This window comes from Bombina bombina, chromosome 1, assembly GCF_027579735.1.
Source record: "Bombina bombina isolate aBomBom1 chromosome 1, aBomBom1.pri, whole genome shotgun sequence".
Taxonomy (NCBI): domain Eukaryota; kingdom Metazoa; phylum Chordata; class Amphibia; order Anura; family Bombinatoridae; genus Bombina; species Bombina bombina.
Genome location: NC_069499.1, coordinates 614,484,153 through 614,507,451, shown reverse-complemented (window position 1 = coordinate 614,507,451; position 23,299 = coordinate 614,484,153). Strand labels below are relative to the sequence as shown.

At 39.7% G+C, this 23,299-nt stretch overlaps 1 protein-coding gene across 1 annotated transcript in view; it reads right to left on the bottom strand.

Moving 5' to 3' along the window:
* Positions 1–22,177, bottom strand: part of SHROOM4 (shroom family member 4) — a 171,641-nt gene extending 149,464 nt beyond the window's left edge. Inside the window, exon 1 of the mRNA XM_053699005.1 lies at positions 21,966–22,177. Within this exon, the coding sequence (XP_053554980.1) occupies positions 21,966–22,097 (132 nt within the window). The 5' untranslated portion in view covers positions 22,098–22,177. The remainder of the gene's footprint in view (positions 1–21,965) is intronic.
* Positions 22,178–23,299: the final 1,122 nt, after the last annotated feature.

Genomic DNA, 23,299 nt, shown 5'->3' with positions numbered 1-23,299 from the left:
CTAAAAATGGGCCGGCTCCTAAGCTTACATTCCTGCTTTTTTAAATAAAGATACCAAGAGAATGAAGAAAAAATAATAATAGGAGTAAATTAGAAAGTTGTTTAAAATTGCATGTTCAATATCTGAATCATGAACAAAATAAAATGTGTGTTTCATATCCTTTTAAGGTTGCATGATTTAGCAACACATGGATGTGCAAAAGCATAAAGATACAACAGATTAATCCTGACTACAAAAGTAGCACCGACTTTAATTCGGGTTAACAGGAGCAACCCCTTGTGCCATGTTACAAAACACTGCATTTAAATTACTGCCACTGACCCATTTACTTTGCGCAGCAGGCTTGGCCTGAAATGACCCAGTGAGGCTTACACAAATAAATATCAATAGTACGCCATGCAAACCATTTCTTACCAGGTCAACACGTTCATTTGCCAAACGTCAATCAGACTTGTTCCTTTAGCATAGCACAGCAGCCTCCGCCTTTACTTTTTCTATTGACCCTTATCCTCTCAACTATACTATACCGCCATATCCATTGGGAGAGTACTCGCTCAACCATGGTTTTGATAGGCCAATTGTGTAGCGATATCCCTAGCAGCCATACTCTACTCACGGCCCATTGTTGAGATCGCGTAACTTAACCACATCGGCCGCGATCTTCCAGCGCCTTCGGGATCTACTGGGCACCCCTGTTTTAGAGCATTTTGTAATCAAACTATTGCTTGCCTATACCTGTCTCTGAACTGGTAATGCACTACTTGTCAGAAGAAGAACAATGCAGATGAGCCAATCAGGCACAGTGTATGTGTGCATAGCCACCAATCATCTTAAGGGATTGGCTCAATGACTGGCAGAGGTTAAACACACAGGGGCATGATGATAAAAAAACTTGCAGGCATAAGAAGAAGTCATGTAAGAAATGTGGGCTTTCTTCAACATAATATTGTAATGTAGGTGTCTCTCACTGTACTGACAGCTTAGATAATAAGACAGCTTTAAATCATCAGGTCTCATGCGTATAAAAGCAATAGTGCAATAATAAAATGCTCCTAGACTTAAGCATTTTTTTGCAGCTTTATGTCCCTTTAAGATACCCCCATTTATTTTCATAGATATTAGAAAATATATTTAGGCAGTGGGCTGAACAAATATAAGAAGCCCAGGCATAACTATTGAGCACCATGGAAGGAGTATATGTCTATAAATCTTAATAAGAAAGATCAAACATTGTAAGAACCCAAACTACAAAACTTCAGAATGTTTCCACCTCTGTAAAAATGATAACTATGGATGCAAAATGAAAAGGGCTTTTATAATAAGGCTTTTGTGATGTTGCCTGTGGGGTCAGAATTGGGAATGGGAAAAGGGTTTCCATTCGTAAAGCAAAACCAAGAATATAAACATGGAATTTATACTTCTTATGTAGTGCTGCAATGGAGACGGATTTACTCTGTGGTCACAGAAACTCAGAGCTCACCAAAATTCCTCAATTCCCCCGTTGCATCTTTGAGGCACCATTAGGGGGTGTTTTGTTTCTACGGTGGGGGGAATAATTTTTTTGAAGACCCCCACAAGCCGGCAGCATTTCCTGCTTCACCCTACACCCCCTCCCTTTGTGCCTATTGTGTGTTTATTTTTGCTGGCGGACAAATTAGACTTTTTAGTGTGCCCTATTCCTCCTCCCCCATCGTGTAATTCCAAACACCAACACATGTGGAATGTACAGGACCGTCTGAAATTTACAGGGGACAGCCACCCCAAAAGTATAGACCTTTATTACAAATATATATATGCAAAATACTTCAATTGTTTGTCATATTTTCTAATACTTTGTGATATCACCAACAACTATACTACACCAGAAATGCCTTTTGTCTCTAACATGCTCCCGTCTTTTTTTTTTTTTTTTTTAATAAAAAAAAAAGAGATCTTGGCATGTAATTAATTAGGACCATAAACCCACCTTGTCTTTGCTAAGAACCAGGTTAATCAGATTACCTATACTGAATTCTGCCTGCGACAGACCATCCTCTCATTGACCTACATGGAGAATGGATTAGTTCAGGGCAGTTTATGTTTCCCATTTATGAAGAAAATATGTAAGTTCAATTTTAATACCAGGTCAGCCTAAAAAAACAAAAAAAAAATTGAAGGTCTTGTTTTAAAAATTGCAAACCAAGTCTTCTGAAAATATATTTATAAAAAATATATACTTTTTTATGTGGCAGATAATCATGTCATATCATCATGTAATATGATGGCATCCCTCAGCGAATAATTATTTTGTTCAGTTTCATAATTAGTAGCACACGGTAGCATTACTCATTCCCTGAGTGAATATATTGCTTTTAATTAAAAAAAAACTGGAGAGTCCATTTCACAAGAGCGAACAAAATGACAGATATTTAATCACATGATGAAGGGTATATATAGAGCGTCAAGTTGAAGCAGTAAATGTAAGTTTGCGCACAACTGAAACTGGCCACTTGCTGATGGGGATAACTACCAACGTTCTGTTGTAACCAAAAGCTTGACAAGAAATACTGGTTTACTCCGAAGCATTATTAAGAAAACAAGATGTTTTCACATGCCCAGTTTCAGATAGAAAAGAGAGAACACATTCAAGCATACTTTTATATTAACAAAGTAAAGGTTAAAATAGAATACAGTCAGCATCAGAATAATGCTTATATGCTGTATGCAGCCTTAACAACTTTAGGAAATAAATTGTAGCCTACAGAGATCCCTTCATTTTATTGGCAGACAACAAAAACAAGCCAGGTTCACCAACGCTTATTACATGATCATGTCTGAGCAGTTTGTGTCATAGGTTATTGTATCAAAGCTACAGTAATGGTCAATCCCATGAAGTAGCAAATTACTTAATAATAGAAGTAAAATTGTTATCATCAGGGAACTTATGGGGAAAATGTCACAAGAGGAGATTGTTCTTAGATTAAATGGACAGCAAACACTGGGATTTTATTAAATAATGTTTAAGTGTAGTAAAACAAGTTTGCAATATATGTTTAATATTTATTTTGCTCCCTTTTTATATGGGTCTGAAAATTGTTTTAGAATTCTGACAACAGGAAGAGCACATAGCAATCTATGTAGTCTAACCCTGCCACATAACTGCCCCTAATTGACTTCAGCAGAAATTATCAGATACAGAACTGCAAAATAATACATACAAACATAATGCATTGCCTATTCCAAGTAACATGTCCTGATGGACTCCTCCGAATGAGGCAAGTGGTAGGTGGAGTTTGGCTACAGAAAAACAATTGCTGCAAACAAGATGTTAATGTATTGAGAATATTTTCAAACTCACCCACTATGTTACTTTTTTGCAAGACTACAGAAAAATAAAATTAGTTGTTGCAAGACGTTTACTGTTCCTTTAAATAGCACCTTTTCTGGTGAAGATTTTGAGAATGATTTTTAAAATGTTTGAGATTTTATACACATCAGAGATTAGGTATTTAGCACACAGGCAGTAAATTGCAACTATAGATTTGTGCTTATAGGCACGTTATAATAGACCCTACAGACTGGATTAAGGAGTCAAATCCAGAGTATGAATAACGCTTTGAATTAATTTCTGTTAACTTCCTACTTCCTAATCCCCTAACCCCATTATTTTCTCACTGGGTCATCCACTTGTTGTTACAAGACCATTGTTATCATGCAGTTCACTAACCCGCTACACTAATTCTGGCTTATATTATCTGCAAAGATAAGTTATAAAAACATGTTAACGGAGAATAAAAGGGGATACTATTAAAAGCAGATGCAGAATGGGTACCTGATATCGGAGATGCCTCTTATGTGAAGCAAACTACAAACTTGTCCTTAGCTGTCCCGTAAAGTATTCATGTGGCACAGCTGGGGAGCCTTCCCGAGAGGGAGCTTGGGTGGGGAGGAGACCAGTCCCACTGCGGGCGTCAAAATGTGTGTGAGGACAAGAAAGCTTTTGTATACCAGGGCAAGGGAGAGCAAGGAGAGGACGACAGTGGGGAGAGAAGAGAGGGCTGCAATGAGCAAGATCCATTTAATAGGAGGTAGCGCTGCAGAATCTGTTGGTGCTCTACAAATACCTGATAATAATAATAAAAATAATAATAATAATAATAAAAGTGTAAAATAATTCATACAACAAACCCAGGTTATCTGTTCTGGGTCTCACTATAATCTGAATCAGACCAGTAGGTAAAAAAGGAATGTAGACAGCCAAATTGTATTGTTCAAAATAAATAAATTTTAGGGCTCTACCTAGGGCCTGTGATTACTCTTCCCCTGACCACAACCTTATAAAGCTCATATCTAAACACCAAATGCATTGCCTTGACAGTGAGAAGAAAAAGTAAGGATACCTGTGTTTATTTATAACAAACACAAGTACATCCCTTTCATTGTCCCTCTCGCTCTCCCACGCGCACAGAGCTATCCGCCCAGCTCTCCCACGCGCACAGAGCTATCCGCCCAGCTCTCCCACGATCACAGAGCTATCCGCTCAGCTCTCCCACGCGCACAGAGCTATCCCCTCAGCTCTCCCACGCGCACAGAGCTATCCGCCCAGCTCTCCCACGCGCACAGAGCTATCCGCCCAGCTCTCCCACGCGCACAGAGCTATCCGCCCAGCTCTCCCACGCGCACAGAGCTATCCGCCCAGCTCTCCCACGCGCACAGAGCTATCCGCTCAGCTCTCCCACGCGCACAGAGCTATCCGCTCAGCTCTCCCACGCGCACAGAGCTATCCGCTCAGCTCTCCCACGCGCACAGAGCTATCCGCTCAGCTCTCCCACGCGCACAGAGCTATCCGCTCAGCTCTCCCACGCGCACAGAGCTATCCGCTCAGCTCTCCCACGCGCACAGAGCTATCCGCTCAGCTCTCCCACGCGCACAGAGCTATCCGCTCAGCTCTCCCACGTGCACAGAGCTATCCGCTCAGCTCTCCCACGCGCACAGAGCTATCCGCTCATCTTTCTCTCCCCCCCCCCCCCAACAATGGTCACCACCATCTTAGGTACTGGCAGCCAGTCTACCAGTATGCAGTTTAGGGCTTTTTGTTAATAATAAAATATATTAATTTTTTTTTTGTAATGTATGGATCCCCTCCTCACCCTCCCACCTCCCTGATCCCCCAAAAAGCTCTCTTACCCCGCCGCCCCCCCCCCCACACACACACTTATCCCAGTCATCTTTCTTACTGGCAGCCAGTCTTCCAGTAACAGGTTACTGTATTATATATATATTTTTTTATTAAAATTTTTTTCAGGGATCCCCTTTTCTTCTGTAGTGTAGGGACCATACACTATGGCAACAATTGTTGCCATAGTGTATGGACCTGCCCCTCTCTTCCCCTACCACGATGCGCCACCCACCTGCCTCACTCCTACCAGCTCCAACGCAAGATCATTACAGACAGTTACACAGACAGTGTCACTGTCTAGCAATCAGTTTTCTGGCTTTATATGGTAAGTGAGCACGATCAATGCTTCTCTACCACAAAGGCAGATGCCTTCTGCCCTCTGGTTGCGGCTTCCGCTGTCAAAGTTGATAATGGGGACGGTAACATGCGCCTCTGTGCTAGATGAAGGTTCTACAGAAACACAGTATGCTGGGCAAAGTACAGTGTGGCACAGTATCTATGTCAAAAAGGTGCAAGGGGTTAAATGTTTTTAAGAAAAACACATTTTGCAAGGAGCTAGCATGATTAAAATGGAGATTCAAGTCAAAATAAACTTTTATAATTCAGAAAGATCATGCAGTTTTAAGACACTTTCCAACTTACTTCCATTATCAAATTTTACAGTCTTTTTAGTTTCACACTTTCTGGGGAACAAGATCCTACTGAGCATGTGCACAGGCTCACAGTGTATATGTATACTAGCTTGTGATTGGCTGATGTCTGTCACATGATACAAGGAGCCAGAAAATGGGAGAAAAAATAAAATGTCCGGAAAAAAATAAATAATCTACTACTTATTTGAAATTCAGTGTTAAATTATTGTCTTTTTATTATGCATTTGTTCAGTATACAATTCTACTGCATTGAGTGGTCCTTTAAGTTTCATATGTTTTGAATGGATCATCAACTTGTTTGCTGCAGTTGTTTTTCAATAACCAAATTCCATCCACCACTTGCCCTATATAGAGGATCCAATTCAGGCTTCTTTCTCCTGTACAAAATGCTAGCCACTATACTTATGATTGCAACATTTTCCATAGTTGTGCAGTTCTCTAATCAAGCGAATTAGGGAAACATATGATGCAGGGATAGGATTTCAAACTCTGCCATGTGCACTATCAGTTCTCAGAATTGGAAAACTCTTAATTTTCAGGTTTACATTACACTCTTACAAAGACAAACACATACAAAAGACACTGACAGGCACATCTCTCACACAGAAGACACTTACACACACAAGAGAGAAATAACTGTAGGAATGTGCAGTATGTTGCAAATGCACAATGTCACCTTTTTGGCTGTGGTTATTTACCATCAAAACCTGACTTTTTCATGTCCGGGCCTGACTCAGCTTTAAACCCGAACTGTCCAGGTCATCCCCGAACAGGTGTCAACCCTAAGTACACACTCCTCTATCTCTGCTCTTCTACACCATGCCATTGCTTACCAAGTTTACTCCATACAAAAAAAATATCTTCACTTATTTTATTCCCCAACACATAAATATATTGACTAATCTTACTCCCCCCACCCCATTCAGGGCTCTACAATTTTATTCTCCACTACTTCCCCAATACAAATTTGCGCTTTTCTATCCCCCCCAGCACACTATACTATTTTTCACCCCACACACAACTTTCCACTTTACATTGCCCAAATACACACTGTTGTCCTCTCCACATCTCACTAACTTTTCCCCCACTCAAAAAATTCTCAGTGCCGCCCACACCAATAGGCAATAGTGTTCAATTTTTATGTGCCCCAGTTCTTCTCTGCCCCTTTCAACTTTCTATACTCCTTTGCCCCACCCCTATGCCTCAGTCACTCCATACATCATGCCTGCCTCACACAACTCCCTAGGCCTCCAGCTACTCTGTCCACCAACCCCATATCTCTACTATCTCAAAATCTTACTGCTAGGTATCTGCTGCATGTGTTTAAGTGTGTTTTGTTGCGATACACATCCATACAGGTGAAGAGATTACAAATAATCACAACCTGTAGTTGTGTAGTGCTCCAACAGAAGAGTCAGTGCTACATGTGAAAACCATGTAAAAGTTTATATGTGTGTGTGGGTGAAACAATGCAAATTCTTGAATCTTTGCTTGGAAACCACATGAAAAAGTTTGCAATTTCTACAAATTTATAGGGAAAAAAAACCTGTATGTTTAGTGTATATATATATATATATATATATATATATATATATATATATATATATATATATATATATATATATATATATATATATATATACATACATATACACATATATATATATACATATATACAGGTGGCCCTCGGTTTACGCCGGTTCAATTTGCGCCGTTTCAGAATAACAACCTTTTTTTTCAGTCATGTGCAGTAATTAAAATAGCCAGTAGGTGGAGCTGTCCGCTTGTTTTGCAGCAAAGTTATGCAACTTAACAGGTCTGAAATTGATCTGTGTACACAGTGCAGACATTAGCTATCGAGCAGCCACTTTCCTATTATCTTCCTGTCCAGCTTCTCGACTGCCTATTAATCATTGCAGATTGAAATGCATAGAATAGGTGCAGACCCAATATTATCTGACATGCTAACAATGCAGAGAACTGATTGCAGAAAAATGCAAGTAAAAAAAACGTTTTTGTTCATTAATCTTAGTTTGATGATGATGCAGTCTGTTGTGTGATTATTTTATTAGGTGCTGTTAGCAAATGTTTTTGTTCATTAAACCTATATTAGGTTTTTAATGCTGTTCAGCATTTAAAGTCTTCATTTCAAAGCTTTAAAAATAATGTATTAGGTGTTACTTACGTCAGTTTTGAGAGGGGCCTGGAACCTAACTCCCTCACTTCCCATTGACTTACATTATAAACTGGGTTTTAATTTACAACGGTTTCTATTTACAACCATTCCTCCTGGAACCTAACCCTGGCGTAAACTGAGGGCTACCTGTATATATATATAATGTAAAATTGTTCTTTTTTTATAGCAAAGTTAGTTTGTGAGCTGCTGTCTTGGATTTTTTGTTCCCCCCACTGCCTATAATAAAGTTAAAGGGACAGTCTACTCCAGAATTATTATTGTTTAAAAAGATAGATAATCCCTTTATTACTCATTCCCCAGTTTTGCATAATGAACGAACACGATTATATTACTTTTTACCTCTGTGATTACACTGTATCTAAGCCTCTGCACACTGCCCCTTTATTTCAGTTCTTTTGACGGACTTGCATTTTAGCCAATCTGTGCCCTCTCATAAGTAACTCCACGGACGTGAGCACAAAATGTTTTACATAAATAAAAATAGAGACGCACTCAACCTGGGACTGAACATTAGCATAATAGCTTGTTCTATGGCTAATTACCACCCAAGAAGCAGTCTTTTTGCTCAACATGTGCTTTTCACAGAGAAGAACTTTCCTGTAGCATATCAGTCTGATCCTGAATTCCCAGCCCAGAGGCAGAACTTTTTTTTATTTTCTGCGATGAGATTTTTTTTAGTGAAAATTTTTCTGCAGTGTCTTTAAGAAGCTGGTGTTGCTGTGTTTGTTGCCCTTACTCGTGTGCATGAGGACAGGTTCATGTACAGCCTGTGTATACACGATACACACACACACCATATACATATATACACACACACACCATATACCATATACACACACACACACCCATACACATCATATACATATACACCCACACACACACACACACCATATATACAACACACACACCATATATACAACACACACACACCCACCATATACATCATATACACAACATATATATATATATATATATATATATATATATATATATATATATATATATATATATATATACACACACACACACACACCATATACATACACACCCCATATACACACACACCATACATACACCCCCACACACACACCATATAAACACACATCCCATATACACACACACACCCTATATACACACACACCCCATATACACAACATACACAGACACTTATTAACCCTTTAAGGACACAGCTTTCAGTTTGCTCAATTGTTTTATGACGGAAAAATTCCGTCATATATCCTTAAGAGGTTAAAGAACAAAAAAAAAATCTGTCTAAGTATTTTGGTTGGCTCCTACACTCCTAGAATATTTGTTAAGCCCTGACTTGCCTTTTCTGCAATTGGCTGTTCCCTGTACCGCACTGGAGATCAGGAAGTGAGAGGAAAATGAAAAGAGAGGAAAGTAGCAAATATTTCCATTGAGATAGAAGGGAACAGTGACACCCGCAGGCAGAAATTAAAAGTGCAGGCAATTTATTTTTATTTTTTTTAACGGACACTGCCGTTCTTCCTGCAGAGATCCTTCAGTTTCTGCGATAAGAACGCAGATCACACAGTGTTCTGCCTTGGGGCTTCACAGTACAGTCCAGCCCCGAAATACAAGGCAATCCCTCTCTGAACGAGAGAAACGGCAAAAACCCAGACGTACGTTTCAGCCTAGTGTGGGCCTCGTCAGTGAGGTGCAGCCATATCCCTCTAGGCACACAGAGCAACGGGTCCACGTCTGTATTCCCGCATCACGCTTAGGGAGACTTCCCTATGAGTCATTATTTGCATAAATAAAAAGAGAGAAGCGCTCAACCTGGGAACGAACAATAGCATAATAGCTTGTTCTATGGCTAGTTATCACCCAAGAAGCAGCCTCTTTTTGCTCAACGTGTTCTTCTCTGTGAAAGGTACATGTTGAGCAAAAAGAGGCTGCTTCTTGGGTGGTAACTAGCCATAGAACAAGCTATTATGCTATTGTACATTCCCAGGTTGAGCACTTCTCTCTTAATTTGTAAGCTCAATATTATCTATATAGCACTCATGAACTAACAACCTCTAGCTGTGAAAAACTGTCAAATGCATGGAGATAAGGGGCGGTCTTCAAATTAGCATATGAGCCTACCTAGGTTTAGCTTTCAACCAAGAAAATAAAGTAAATTTGATGATAAAAGTAAAATTGGAAAGTTGTTTAAAATTGCATGCCCTATCTAAATCATGAAAGTTTCATTTTGACTAGACTGTCCCTTTAACCAGCAAGCAGGGAGAGAACTTATGTAGCGTGATTAGGCGTAGGTTTGTGTAGCAAGGCAGGTTGACATTCTTTTAATAGCAATTCTAGACAACATGGCTGCCTTAGATGTATAAAATTGCAAGTCTATAATATTATTTACCACAATCTGGGGGAAAATAACATACATTACACATCTGCAAGACTGTTATGCTATTACAAATTATTTTGAATTGTCTGTATTGCACATGGATTTCTATGTATGTTTGATTTTAAATAGGATTGCTATGCTTCACTTAAGTCAAAGACTTTGCTAGATCTGCCTGTAATATTTAACTCATTCTTTAATACTTTTTGCTTGACCCCACTTGTCAAACAGATGAAGCTAGATGCACCAAATCTACTACTTCACCTTCCCTCCTACTACTAAGGCCGACACTTGTCAGCTGGGCAGGCTCCCTCCCTACTGTAGGAGGAGGTGGGTCCCCCTTGTTGGATGGGAGGCCACATTCTCAGACTGTGACAAAGGCTGTGACAAGAGACCTTAGGAATGCAGGACACAGGGGACTCTAGCAATTATTAACACCCCACACCACTAACCACTTTAAAAATGGTCTTAGGTTCCAAAAATGTCAATATTCATTAATACAACAAAAAAAAAAAAAAAAAAAAGGACTGCACGTTTTAAATAGGATTTCTATTAAACCCGACACTGGTTTACTTGGCTCCAATAGGGAAATCAGAATATTATAGAATTTAGAGGACATTAAACACCTCTTGTTTTTGTGTACTTCGTTCTGCGCTCCCTAGAGAGGATAAAAAGCACATTTTGTAACCTGGAAATGCTGCAAATCAATAGCTGGCTTAGGCAATTTGCAACATTTTAAAGACCTAGGTAACAGAGCCTGCATTTTGGTCTTCCTACGGAGCGTGGAACAAAGCACAATTTGCACACAAAAACAAGAAGTGTTTCATTTCCCTTTAAAGGGATATAAAACTTAAAAAAAAAAAAAAAAAAAAAAAAAAAAATCTGTATCTTTTGTTAAAAAGCAGGGATGTATGCTTAGGAGCCAGCCCATTTCTGGAGCACTTGGCAGCAGTTTTGCAAGAATGTTATCCATTCTGTCAAGTAGTACTCCAGATGCCAACTTAGGTATCTCTTCAGCACAGAATATCATGGGATCAAAGCAAATTTGATAATAGAAATAAATTGGAAACTTTTTTTTTTTTTTTAAATGGTACGCTCTGTCTGAATCACAAAAGAAAAATATTTGGGTTTCTTATTCCTTTAAAGGGACACTGAACCCAATTTTTTTCTTTCATGATTCAGATAGAGCATGCAATTTTAACCCCTTAATGACCACAGCACTTTTCCATTTTCTGTCCGTTTGGGACCAAGGCTATTTTTACATTTCTGCTGTGTTTGTATTTAGCTGTAATTTTCCTCTTACTCATTTACTGTACCCACACATATTATATACCGTTTTTCTCGCCATTAAATGGACTTTGCAAAGATACCATTATTTTCATCATATCTTATAATTTACTATAAAAAAAATTATAAAATATGGAGGAAACAAAATGGAAAAAAAAAACACACTTTTTCTAACTTTGACCCCCCAAATCTGTTACATATCTACAACCACCAAAGAAACACCCATGCTAAATAGTTCTACATTTTGTCCTGAGTTTAGAAATACCCAATGTTTACATCTTCTTTGCTTTTTTTGCAAGTTATAGGGCCATAAATACTAATAGCACTTTGCTATTTCCAAACCACTTTTTTTCAAAATTAGCACTAGTTACATTGGAACACTGATATCTGTCAGGAATACCTGAATATCCCATGACATGTATATTTTTTTTTTAGTAGACATCCCAAAGTATTGATCTAGGCCCATTTTGTTATATATTATATGCCACCATTTCACCACCAAATGCGATCAAATAAAAAAAAAAATTCACAAACTTTAGGTTTCTCACTGAAATTATTTACAATCAGCCTGTGCAATTATGGCATAATTGGTTGTAAATTTTTTCTCTGGGAACCTTTTTGTTCAGAAATAGCAGACATATATGGCTTTGGCGTTGCTTTTTGGTAATTAGACCGCTAAATGCCACTGCGCACCACAAGTGTATTATGCCCAGCAGTGAAGGGATTAATTAGGGAGCATGTAGGGAGCTTTTTGGGGTAATTTTAGCTTTAGTGTAGTAGACAACCCAAAGTATTGATCTAGGCCCATTTTGGTATATTTCATGCCACCATTTCACCGCCAAATGCGATCAAATAAAAAAAAAAAAAAACCTACATTTTTCGAAATTTTAGGTTTCTCACTGAAATCATTTACAAACATTTTGTGCAATTATGGCACACATTTTTGTAAATGCTTCTCTGGGATCCCCTTTGTTCAGAAATAGCAGACATATATGGCTTTGGTGTTGCTTTTTGGTAATTTGAATTACCAAATTTGAATTATGCCCAGCAGTGAAGGGGTTAATTAGGTAGCTTGTAGGGAGCTTGCAGTGTTAATTTTAGTTTTAGTGTAGAGAGCAGCTTCCCTCCTCACACATCAGACCCCCTGATCCCTCCCAAAGAGCTCTCTTCCCTCCCCCACAATTGTCCCCGCCATCTTAAGTACTGGCAGAAAGTCTGCCAGTACTAAAAAAAAAAAAAAAGGTATCTTTTTTTAAAAAATATTTTTTAGCATATTTACATAGCCCCCCAACCTCCCTGATCCCCCCCAAAACAGCTCTCTAACCCTCCCACTCTGCCTTATTGGGCACCATCTTGGGTACTGGCAGCTGTCTGCCAGTACCCAGTTTGCAAATAAAATGTTTTGTTTCTTTTCCTTTTTTCTGTAGTGTAGCTTCCCCCCCCCCTCAAGACCAATCTCCCACCCGCTCCCAGATCCCTTAGAGATATAGATATATATATATATATATATATATTTACCCCCCCCCTTTCTCCCACTTTCAAAAACAATTTTTCTGTAGTGTAGCGGTTCCCACCCGCTCCCTCCCCGTGCACGCGCCTACCCACCTCCTCCCGTGCACGCGCCCGTGCGTGCCCCCGCCCCCGATCCCGCCCCTCTCTCTCACTTAGACCTCATCGATGGCCGCCCACCCGCTTCAGCTCCCACCCACCAACGAATGCGGCCATCGATGTCCGGTGCAGAGAGGGCCACACCGGAGGGGTAAAATTTGTTATTGCAGGATGCCTCGATATCGAGTCATCCTGCAATAACCGGAAAGCAGCTGGAAGTGATCAGGATCGCTTCCAGCTGCTTTCCAGACCAAGGACGTGCAGGGTACGTCCTTGGTCGTTAAGGGACTTTTTTTTTTTTTTAGACGACGTACCCTGCACGTCCTCGGTCGTTAAGGGGTTAAGTAACTTTCTAATTTACGATTTATGATAAATTTTTCTTCGTTCTCTTGCTATCTTTATTTTTTTTTTAAAAGGCAACTAAGCTAAGGAACCAGGCAATTTTTTGGTTCAGACTCTGGACAGCACTTGTTTTTTGGTGGGTGAATTTATCCACCAATCAGCAATAACAACCCAGGTTGTTCACCAAAAAAGGGCCAGCATCTAAACTTACATTCTTGCTTTTCAAATAAAGATACCAAGAGAATGAAGAAAATTTGATACTATAGTAGCAAATTAGAAAGTTGCTTAAAATTGCATGCTCTATCTGAATCACAAAAGAAAAATTTGGGGTTCCGTGTCGCTTTAAGTCAGGGTTTTACTACATTCTATCTTCGGGTTCAGGGTGACCCAATTCTTTTAAGAACTTGTTAATTACAAACTATATCATTTCCTACCATTCCTTCCATAGCTCTATTTCATTATGATTACTTCCTTCCTGTGGTCTTCTGAATTGCTTTATAGGGATACAAAGGAGAAATAGTAAAATGCTGTAATATATAGAGTTATGTGTTTAACCGCCACTTAGGAGTTAAAAACATAGATAAAAACTCCAGAATGGAACTGAGCTGAACATGGTTGCAAAGGGGGAAAGCATTGGTGCATAGCTGTCAATCAACAGTTATGTTAAAGGGACACTCAAGTCAAAAAAAGTTATGATTCAGAAAGAGCATGCAGTTTAAGACACTTTCCAATTTACTTTCTGGGGAACAAGATCCTACTGAGTATGTGCACAAGCTCACAGGGTATACATATACTAGTCTGTGATTGGCTGATGTCTGTCACATGATACAGGGGGCCGGACAGCTGCAAATCAACAACAATGTTTAGGTGAGGATCCGCAGCCAATGGCAGGTTCAGAGCAGCAATAAACTCCATTGCAGCAATTAAACATAATACTCTTTAAGCAATAATAAAATATTATATATTATTATGTATTTATATGATATTGTATGCAGACTGAAGAAGGCAAAAAAAGGAAAAGAAAAAAAAAAACAAGGAGTGGACCTTGTTTGTACAAGGACATTTAGACCTTGGTAAAAAATTAATTGACTAACCCTGATGTAACCCATTTGTTGAGTTCCCATCCCCCACATACTGAAATAAAGATTTTAAGATTTTTCTTGGCTTGACTGGTTACTTAGTCAGGAAATCTAACAGCTGGGCCGGAGCACAGCCAGACCAGGGTTGTAATAGGCACTCACTCAAAAAATAATATTTATATGTATATCTTCATATATTGGGTGATTTATATGCACGTTATGCTTTAAAACCCCAATAAAGTTATATGTTTAAGCTCCATAAGTGACATCTATCAGGGGTTAAAGCTCAGTCCCATATAGCAGTCAGAGAGTTAAGTAGAATGGTATAGTTTATAGGTATAAGGGTCAGCCCTATATGCAGGAACAAAGTAGCCTAATAGTAAGGACTTATGGGTTAACAAGTTAGCTCCATGTATGAGAACAGTGACCTCATTTCAGCAAATGCACTGGGTTAAACAGTTTGTGCAAAGCAGCATAATGACTGTAATAAGATTAATGAGTTAAAGTAGGGCCATGTGCATAGATTTAGAGACACATAATCATCATTACAGTCTTTATTTAAAAAAAACACAATTCTAATCAGCTGTATGAAAATAATCAAGGGGGTATTTAATTTAAAGCCGTTCAGACTACTGGACGCATAGTAACTTTTGTAAGGTTACCACTCCTATGTTTTGTGTAAATTTACCTTAAAGGGGTATAAAAGTCAAAATTAAACTTGCATGGTTCAGATAGAGCTGGTAATTGTAAGACACTTTTAAATTCACTTCTATTTTCAAATGTGCTTTGTTCTCTTGGTATCCCTTATTGAAAAACAATATGCATACATATCATACACTAGTGGGAGCTAGCTGCCGATTGGTGCCTGCACACATTTGTCTCTTGTGATTGGCTGACTAGATGTGTTGCTCTTGCTGCCAGTAGTGCAGATGTTCCTTCAGCAAAGGAGAACGAGAATGAGGCAAATGTGATAATAGAACTATAGAAGTAAATTGGAAAGTTGTTTAAAATTGTATGTTCTATATAAATAATGAAAGAAAAATTTGGGTTTTCCTATCCCTTTAAACTAAACATCAGCTGAACAAGTTATCATTAGGGCAATAAATATTAATAAATAGTTAATAAATATATTTCATATAAAATGGGCCAGCGATAACAATGTGCAGCCAGGTAAGTCTTTTTTTACAAATATATGTAAAACACTCCAGAAATGTATGGAGCCCAAAGGAAAAATGCTAGGAGCTATATGACTTGCTAGCTCCCATCATGTCAGACACTCATGCAGAGTACGTATAGTGTAGACAGAAACTCTCCAAGACAAGGATTAGTAAAATATCTTGTTATTTTTGCTTAACCCCTTAACGACCACAATGTACCCTGTACATTGCTGGTCTTTAAAGTGAAGGTAAAGTTTTAAGATTTGGAAGACATCAATGAATTATTTAATCTCACCATAATCTAAAGCGCTAACTTTTTTTTTATAAATTACTTTTATATTTATCAATTTATATATATTTATCAATCCCTACCATTTCTAGTGTGACTCCTCCCAACCTCTATTTCCGGCTTTGCAGGTCTGTGACGTATAAAGCGGTCCCACCAGCTCTATACGTCTCTCAAAAGCGCGTTCACGATGCTCAGTTCAACTGCGCCTACGCAAATCGCGATTGCACTCTCTATTGCGCATGCGCAAATCGGCAAACCCATTATCCAATGCGCTTGCGTTAATCTGCTTGCAAATATAGTATTTAATGAATAACTATATTCATTCAGTACTATGTTATGCGAGACAGAAAGCAGCTGCATTCTTCATGTCGCTCAGCCGATGACGTAGTATGGGAATTCCAACATTATACAAATACGCATGCGCGAAACGGGAGCGCACATGGATTCCTATGTGTTGGGAAAAAAAGGATAGCGCATGCGAAGAACATCGAGGAAGCGGATGACATGGAGTGACGGCTGCCTAACGGCTAGATTTTCAATTGGGTAATCTGAAAACGTGATCGAGACAAAAACAAAACAAAAAAAAAAAACACGGGTTGAATTTGCGGAGCTTCAAAAAGTGATTTATTACAGCGATTAAAAAAAAAAAAAAAAATTATGAATGAAAGTCATATTGATTTGAGACAAAACATATTTTTCCAAGATCGAAAACAAGGTAATTTTACCTTCACTTTAAGGGTTCTTTAGCTCGTAATAGCATGGGTCTCGAGCCAGCAGCAAGACCACAATATTACAAGCCCCTTCACTCCTACACGCCTCTTATAATAGCGTATCACCACGCTATCAAAAACACAAGCCCCATTAAAACACCAGTGACGTAGAAATATAGTAGAACTGTGTAATCTAAAAGTACATAAAAAGACAATACTGAATTTTAAATGAACAGTAGATTTTTCCTAACAAATTTCAAAATGTTTTTAATTTGCCAGCCCCCTGTATCATGTGACAGTCATCAGCCAATCATAGGCTCAAAGTGTACATATAAAAATGTGATCATTGAATTAAACTGAAATGTCTCTTAAAACTGCATGCTCTATCTCAATCATAAAAGTTTAGTGTCTTATTTAGGACATTCAGCAATTCAGTGAGGTATCGTTAAAAGGTTTGCATACAAAAAAAAAAAATTTTTAAACATGTCACAAGCAATTCAGGGACACACGGTCCTTTAACCCCTTTAAAAAAAAAAAAAAAAAAAAAAAAACACACACACATAAGGAGTTCTTATCCCTGTAATAGAGCGGGTCTCATCGCCAGTGAGGTCTGATCCCATGTAGGTAGGAGACTAACAGAAGGGCTGCAGTGCTAGGGGTGTGATCCCATGTGGGTAGGAGACTAACAGAAGGGCTGCAGTGCTAGGGGTGTGATCCCATGTGGGTATGTGGCTAACAGAAGGGCTGCAGTGCTAGGGGTGTGATCCCATGTGGGTATGAGACTAACAGAAGGGCTGCACAATGCTGGGGGGTCTGATCCCATGTGGGTATGAGACTAACAGAAGGGCTGCACAGTGCTGGGGGTCTGATCCCATGTGGGTATGAGACTAACAGAAGGGCTGCACAGTGCTGGGGGTCTGATCCCATGTGGGTATGAGACTAACAGAAGGGCTGCAGTGCTAGGGGTGTGATCCCATGTGGGTAGGAGACTAACAGAAGGGCTGCAGTGCTAGGGGTGTGATCCCATGTGGGTATGTGGCTAACAGAAGGGCTGCAGTGCTAGGGGTGTGATCCCATGTGGGTATGTGGCTAACAGAAGGGCTGCAGTGCTAGGGGTGTGATCCCATGTGGGTATGTGGCTAACAGAAGGGCTGCAGTGCTAGGGGTGTGATCCCATGTGGGTATGTGGCTAACAGAAGGGCTGCAGTGCTAGGGGTGTGATCCCATGTGGGTATGTGGCTAACAGAAGGGCTGCAGTGCTAGGGGTGTGATCCCATGTGGGTATGTGGCTAACAGAAGGGCTGCAGTGCTAGGGGTGTGATCCCATGTGGGTATGTGGCTAACAGAAGGGCTGCAGTGCTAGGGGTGTGATCCCATGTGGGTATGTGGCTAACAGAAGGGCTGCAGTGCTAGGGGTGTGATCCCATGTGGGTATGTGGCTAACAGAAGGGCTGCAGTGCTAGGGGTGTGATCCCATGTGGGTATGTGGCTAACATGGCTAACAGAAGGGCTGCAGAGCTAGGGGTGTGATCCCATGTGTGTATGTGGCTAACAGAAGGGCTGCAGTGCTAGGGGTGTGATCCCATGTGGATATGTGGCTAACAGAAGGGCTGCAGTGCTAGGGGTCTGATCCCATGTGGGTATGAGACTAACAGAAGGGCTGCACAGTGCTGGGGGTCTGATCCCATGTGGGTATGTGGCTAACAGAAGGGCTGCACAGTGCTGGGGGTCTGATCCCATGTGGGTATGTGGCTAACAGAAGGGCTGCACAGTGCTAGGGGTGTGATCCCATGTGGGTATGTGGCTAACAGAAGGGCTGCACAGTGCTGGGGGTCTGATCCCATGTGGGTATGTGGCTAACAGAAGGGCTGCAGTGCTAAGGTTCGGATCCCATGTGGGTATGAGACTAAAAGAAGGGCTGCACAGTGCTGGGGGTCTGATCCCATGTGGGTATGTGACTAACAAAAGGGCTGCACAGTGCTAGGGGTGTGATCCCATGTGGGTATGTGGCTAACAGAAGGGCTGCACAGTGCTAGGGGTCTGATCCCATGTGGGTATGTGGCTAACAGAAGGGCTGCACAATGCTGGGGGGGGGGTCTGATCCTATGTAGGTATGAGGCTAACAGAAGGGCTGCACAATGCTGGGGGGGTCTGATCCCATGTGGGTATGAGACTAACAGAAGGGCTGCACAGTGCTGGGGGGTCTGATCCCATGTGGGCATGTGGCTAACAGAAGGGCTGCACAGTGCTGGGGGGGGTCTGATCCCATGTGGGTATGTGACTAACAAAAGGGCTGCACAGTGCTGGGGGGGTCTGATCCCATGTGGGTATGTGACTAACAGAAGGGCTGCACAGTGCTGGGGGTCTGATCCCATGTGGGTATGAGACTAACATAAGGGCTGCAGTGCTGGGGGTCTGATCCCATGTGGGTATGAGACTAACATAAGGGCTGCAGTGCTAGGGGTCTGATCCCATGTGGGTATGAGACTAACAGAAGGGCTGCACAGTGCTGGGGGGGGGGGTCTGATCCCATGTAGGTATGAGACTAACAGAAGGGCTGCACAGTGCTGGGGGGGGGGGTCTGATCCCATGTAGGTATGAGACTAACAGAAGGGCTGCACAATGCTGGGGGGGTCTGATCCCATGTGGGTATGAGACAAACAGAAGGGCTGCACAGTGCTGGGGGTCTGATCCCACGTAGGTATGAGACTAACAGAAGGGCTGCACAGTGCTGGGGGGGTCTGATCCCATGTGGGTATGAGACTATCAGAAGGGCTGCACAATGCTGGGGGGTCTGATCCCATGTAGGTATGAGACTAACAGAAGGGCTGCACAGTGCTGGGGGTCTGATCCCACGTAGGTATGAGACTAACAGAAGGGCTGCACAGTGCTGGGGGGGTCTGAGCCCATGTGGGTATGTGGCTAACAGAAGGGCTGCACAGTGCTGGGGGGGTCTGATCCCATGTAGGTATGAGACTAACAGAAGGGCTGCACAGTGCTGGGGGGTCTGATCCCATATGGGTATGTGACTAACAGAAGGGCTGCATTGATTGGAGTAGCCATGTTAGTCCAGAGATTTAGATATCAAAATAACAACTCTTCCGAAAGCTTGTTAACTTATAAATGAATAGTTAGTCCAATACTAAAGTATCATTGCAGGAAAACAAAAAACACATTTTGTATGCTTGTATAGAAGTGTTCCTGTAAACCAACAGAGCAGATGATGTTGGAAAAAGGTTGTGCACAAACAAACACACTATCTGAGTCAAAGTTAAAATAAAAAGCTATCAAGTGTAACAAAATACTTTAAAATAGTTTTAAATAAGTCTTTCATGATTATTATAAAACCTTGAGTTTATTTACCCCTATATAACAATATAGATTATATACACATATAACATATAGATAATTACAATATAACAATATAGATAATTTTCAGACATTAAAACAAGTAACCCAGTAATGCCTGAATCTGTCCTGTATAGATGGATGTCATTACAAAACAACAGCATTGTCTAAGCTTGACCTGATAAATGTTAATTGTAAGACCACTTTGAAATAGATAAAAAAAATAGCACTTTCCAACCTGGACAGATAATATGCAAATGTTCAGTGAGGTAATCACTCTACAACATACTCATTGTGTTACCTGAAGTCAAGCTGTCATTTAATGAAACACATACTTCTAAATCTTCACATTACCAACCTTCTGTTAAAAAATATATATTTTTCTCTCCCAAAGGGCAACTTGTATGAAACTGCATTTCCAAGTCACATTACACACTTAAATTCTAAATGGGACTGCAGGTTTCGGGCTATATAACTAAGAGAAAATCCTAAACTTGTAACTATCCCTCCCCCATCCACTCTCTGAACAAAAGGCATCCAGGGGATTTATCCCAACCACTTCCTACTGAAGTCTACAGAAACCTGAACTGAAACAAAACCAATAAAAACAAACCCCGCACATAAAAACCACAAAGCACAGATTCTGCAATCATCACATTAAACCCCAATAGCAAAGATCAGCTTTTAAGCACATTCATACAACTTTGTTCAAAATCCTACTATAAGAAAACTGTATCAGCTGTCTCCCCCATACCCCCTCCCCAAAACTGTTGATCACACAAAACCCAAATCATACCCCTTTAAAAACCACAGACATCTGGAACACATAATTCTATGGTTGAATTAATATATCTATTTTTCAATAGCTGAAAATCTATAACAATATTCACAGCCCAGTGAAAGGAATCTTGCAGAAAAAAAGTGGTTTGTGTTTGTTAACCCTTTTGAAACCAACGTTCATTGAAAAGTGTTTATTACAACTCCTAAACATTTACCAAAGCACCAATTCAAAATTCTGTAGGAAAATAAATAATTACTACTGGGTCCTCAGATATTTTATTTTAAAATAACTTAATTTGATCCTACATGTCCATTTAACCCACAAAGCAAAACATATATAAGTTACAATGAATTATATTAGGATAGACCAGAATTATAGTCTGTATGACAAAGGTGAATGTGTAAATACATTTGTTGGGTCTATTTACATTTCCATGGCAATAAATCAAGTAGATATTTTGAGATTTATTCATCAGAGACGCAATCATATTACTTTTATATTCCAGAAAAGCAACAAAATAAAAAACGAAGAACCTTACAACATCATTCTTCAGTACAAACAATAAAATCATTTAATGTACACAGCAGAGGGCAATTATTGGATGACACATCACAGGTTTTAATTTTAAAATAATCGAAACAATTACAAACCTAGATTGGAAAACTTTGTATTGTGCATAAACTATAGTAGGGGTTTTTCCATGTGAGTTTACACAAAAGCATATGCAGTGCTGAAGCTTAACCGAAAGTAGGATCCATTAAAAGATAAATTATATCAATATCTGTATTTGGTATTAAAGAAAGAAGAAGTTTAAAGAATATATAATATACACCCATTCAGATTCATTTTGTATTTCATTTATGAACGTGAACTAAAGAATATATACCTGAAATAAAACAAAAGTTTATAAAAATAAAAAAAAGTCGAGGTGCAGGAAAATTATTTCTAATGTTTATTTGAATGCAGCAAAATAGGTTAGATATATTGAGCTTACCTTTGAGATAATGAGGGGCTCCCCATGTTCCAGCCCTCCAGTTAGAGTAAACCCCCACGGAGCCCCCCCTTGCAGCTGCACATGGATGCACATTGAGGGTTGCGGGGTCCCCTCTGCAGCCTGAGCCTCCATTCCCACTGTTCCTCCATACACATCTAAAATTAATCCGCCGTAATCCAGGGCACAGGCACCCTAATATTTTCGGGATAGGATCCTTAGTCCAAACCTGTAACTTCTCTGTGCCATTGACAAGGAAATGAGCAAGGGGCAGGAGGAGGGCGGAACAGCCAATCATAGCCCGGGGGAGGGTTTACATGGTATTGAATAAAAACGAGTCTTTTCTCAATCTCTGTGTGTTAAAAGTACAGGACTACAGGTACTGTGTACAGTGTGTTTTATTAAAATTTACTTATGAAATTATATATTAACAAAAAGCATTTAAAGTTGCCATTTTATCTGTACGACTTTATTTGCATACCATTTACTACTGTAAAACATATTGTAACTGTCATATGACTAGTCACCTATGTAGGGTATTATATCCCATCCCATATAACCCTCCCTAACTCTCCTCCTGGTTCTCAATATATACTCCATACAATAATTCTTATTATTGTTTTGATTATACTTTAATGCAATGCTTTTAACTAATTGTACTGATCCATATATTCCCATCCAACGGCTCTATGCACCCCTCCCTAAACTCCTAAGACGAGAGACAGTGACCTATTACTGTTTATGACATGATTTCCTCTCCATTATTTTATGATCTCCAAATGATTAATCTTTAGAGCAGCATAATCTGTTGGGGCTCTACAAATAAATAATAAAAAAATAATAATAACCATCATTATTGTATATTGTTTTTAAGGTGGAAGATACTTTTCAACCTACCTGTTCATTGATATGTGTTAAAATAATATAAATATTTTTAAATATATCTATATTTTTTGGACTTTGTTTTTTTTCTTCACATTACACAGAACATATAGACCCCACTTTTTAGTGCTGTGGATACATTCTGAAAACTTGAGTGCTAAACAAGCAAAGAAAAAAGTGGTCACAGTATTTTATTATTATTCATTATTATGTTTTACATGAAGGACTGGACTGAGTCTGGTCCTTCTATAAGCAACATGAAATATGAAAAATACCTCATTTTTCAAACGATGATGCAGTAATGACCACTCTCAGGAATTTAATATATGAGATCCAAAAGATGCCAATGAAATGCTGTGGTTGATTTGCAGGTTGTTGGCAAACTACACCTATTTTGAGAATAGGGTTGCCAGTTGTCCCCCACAAAAACACTGGGTAATCTGTTGGTGATTGGT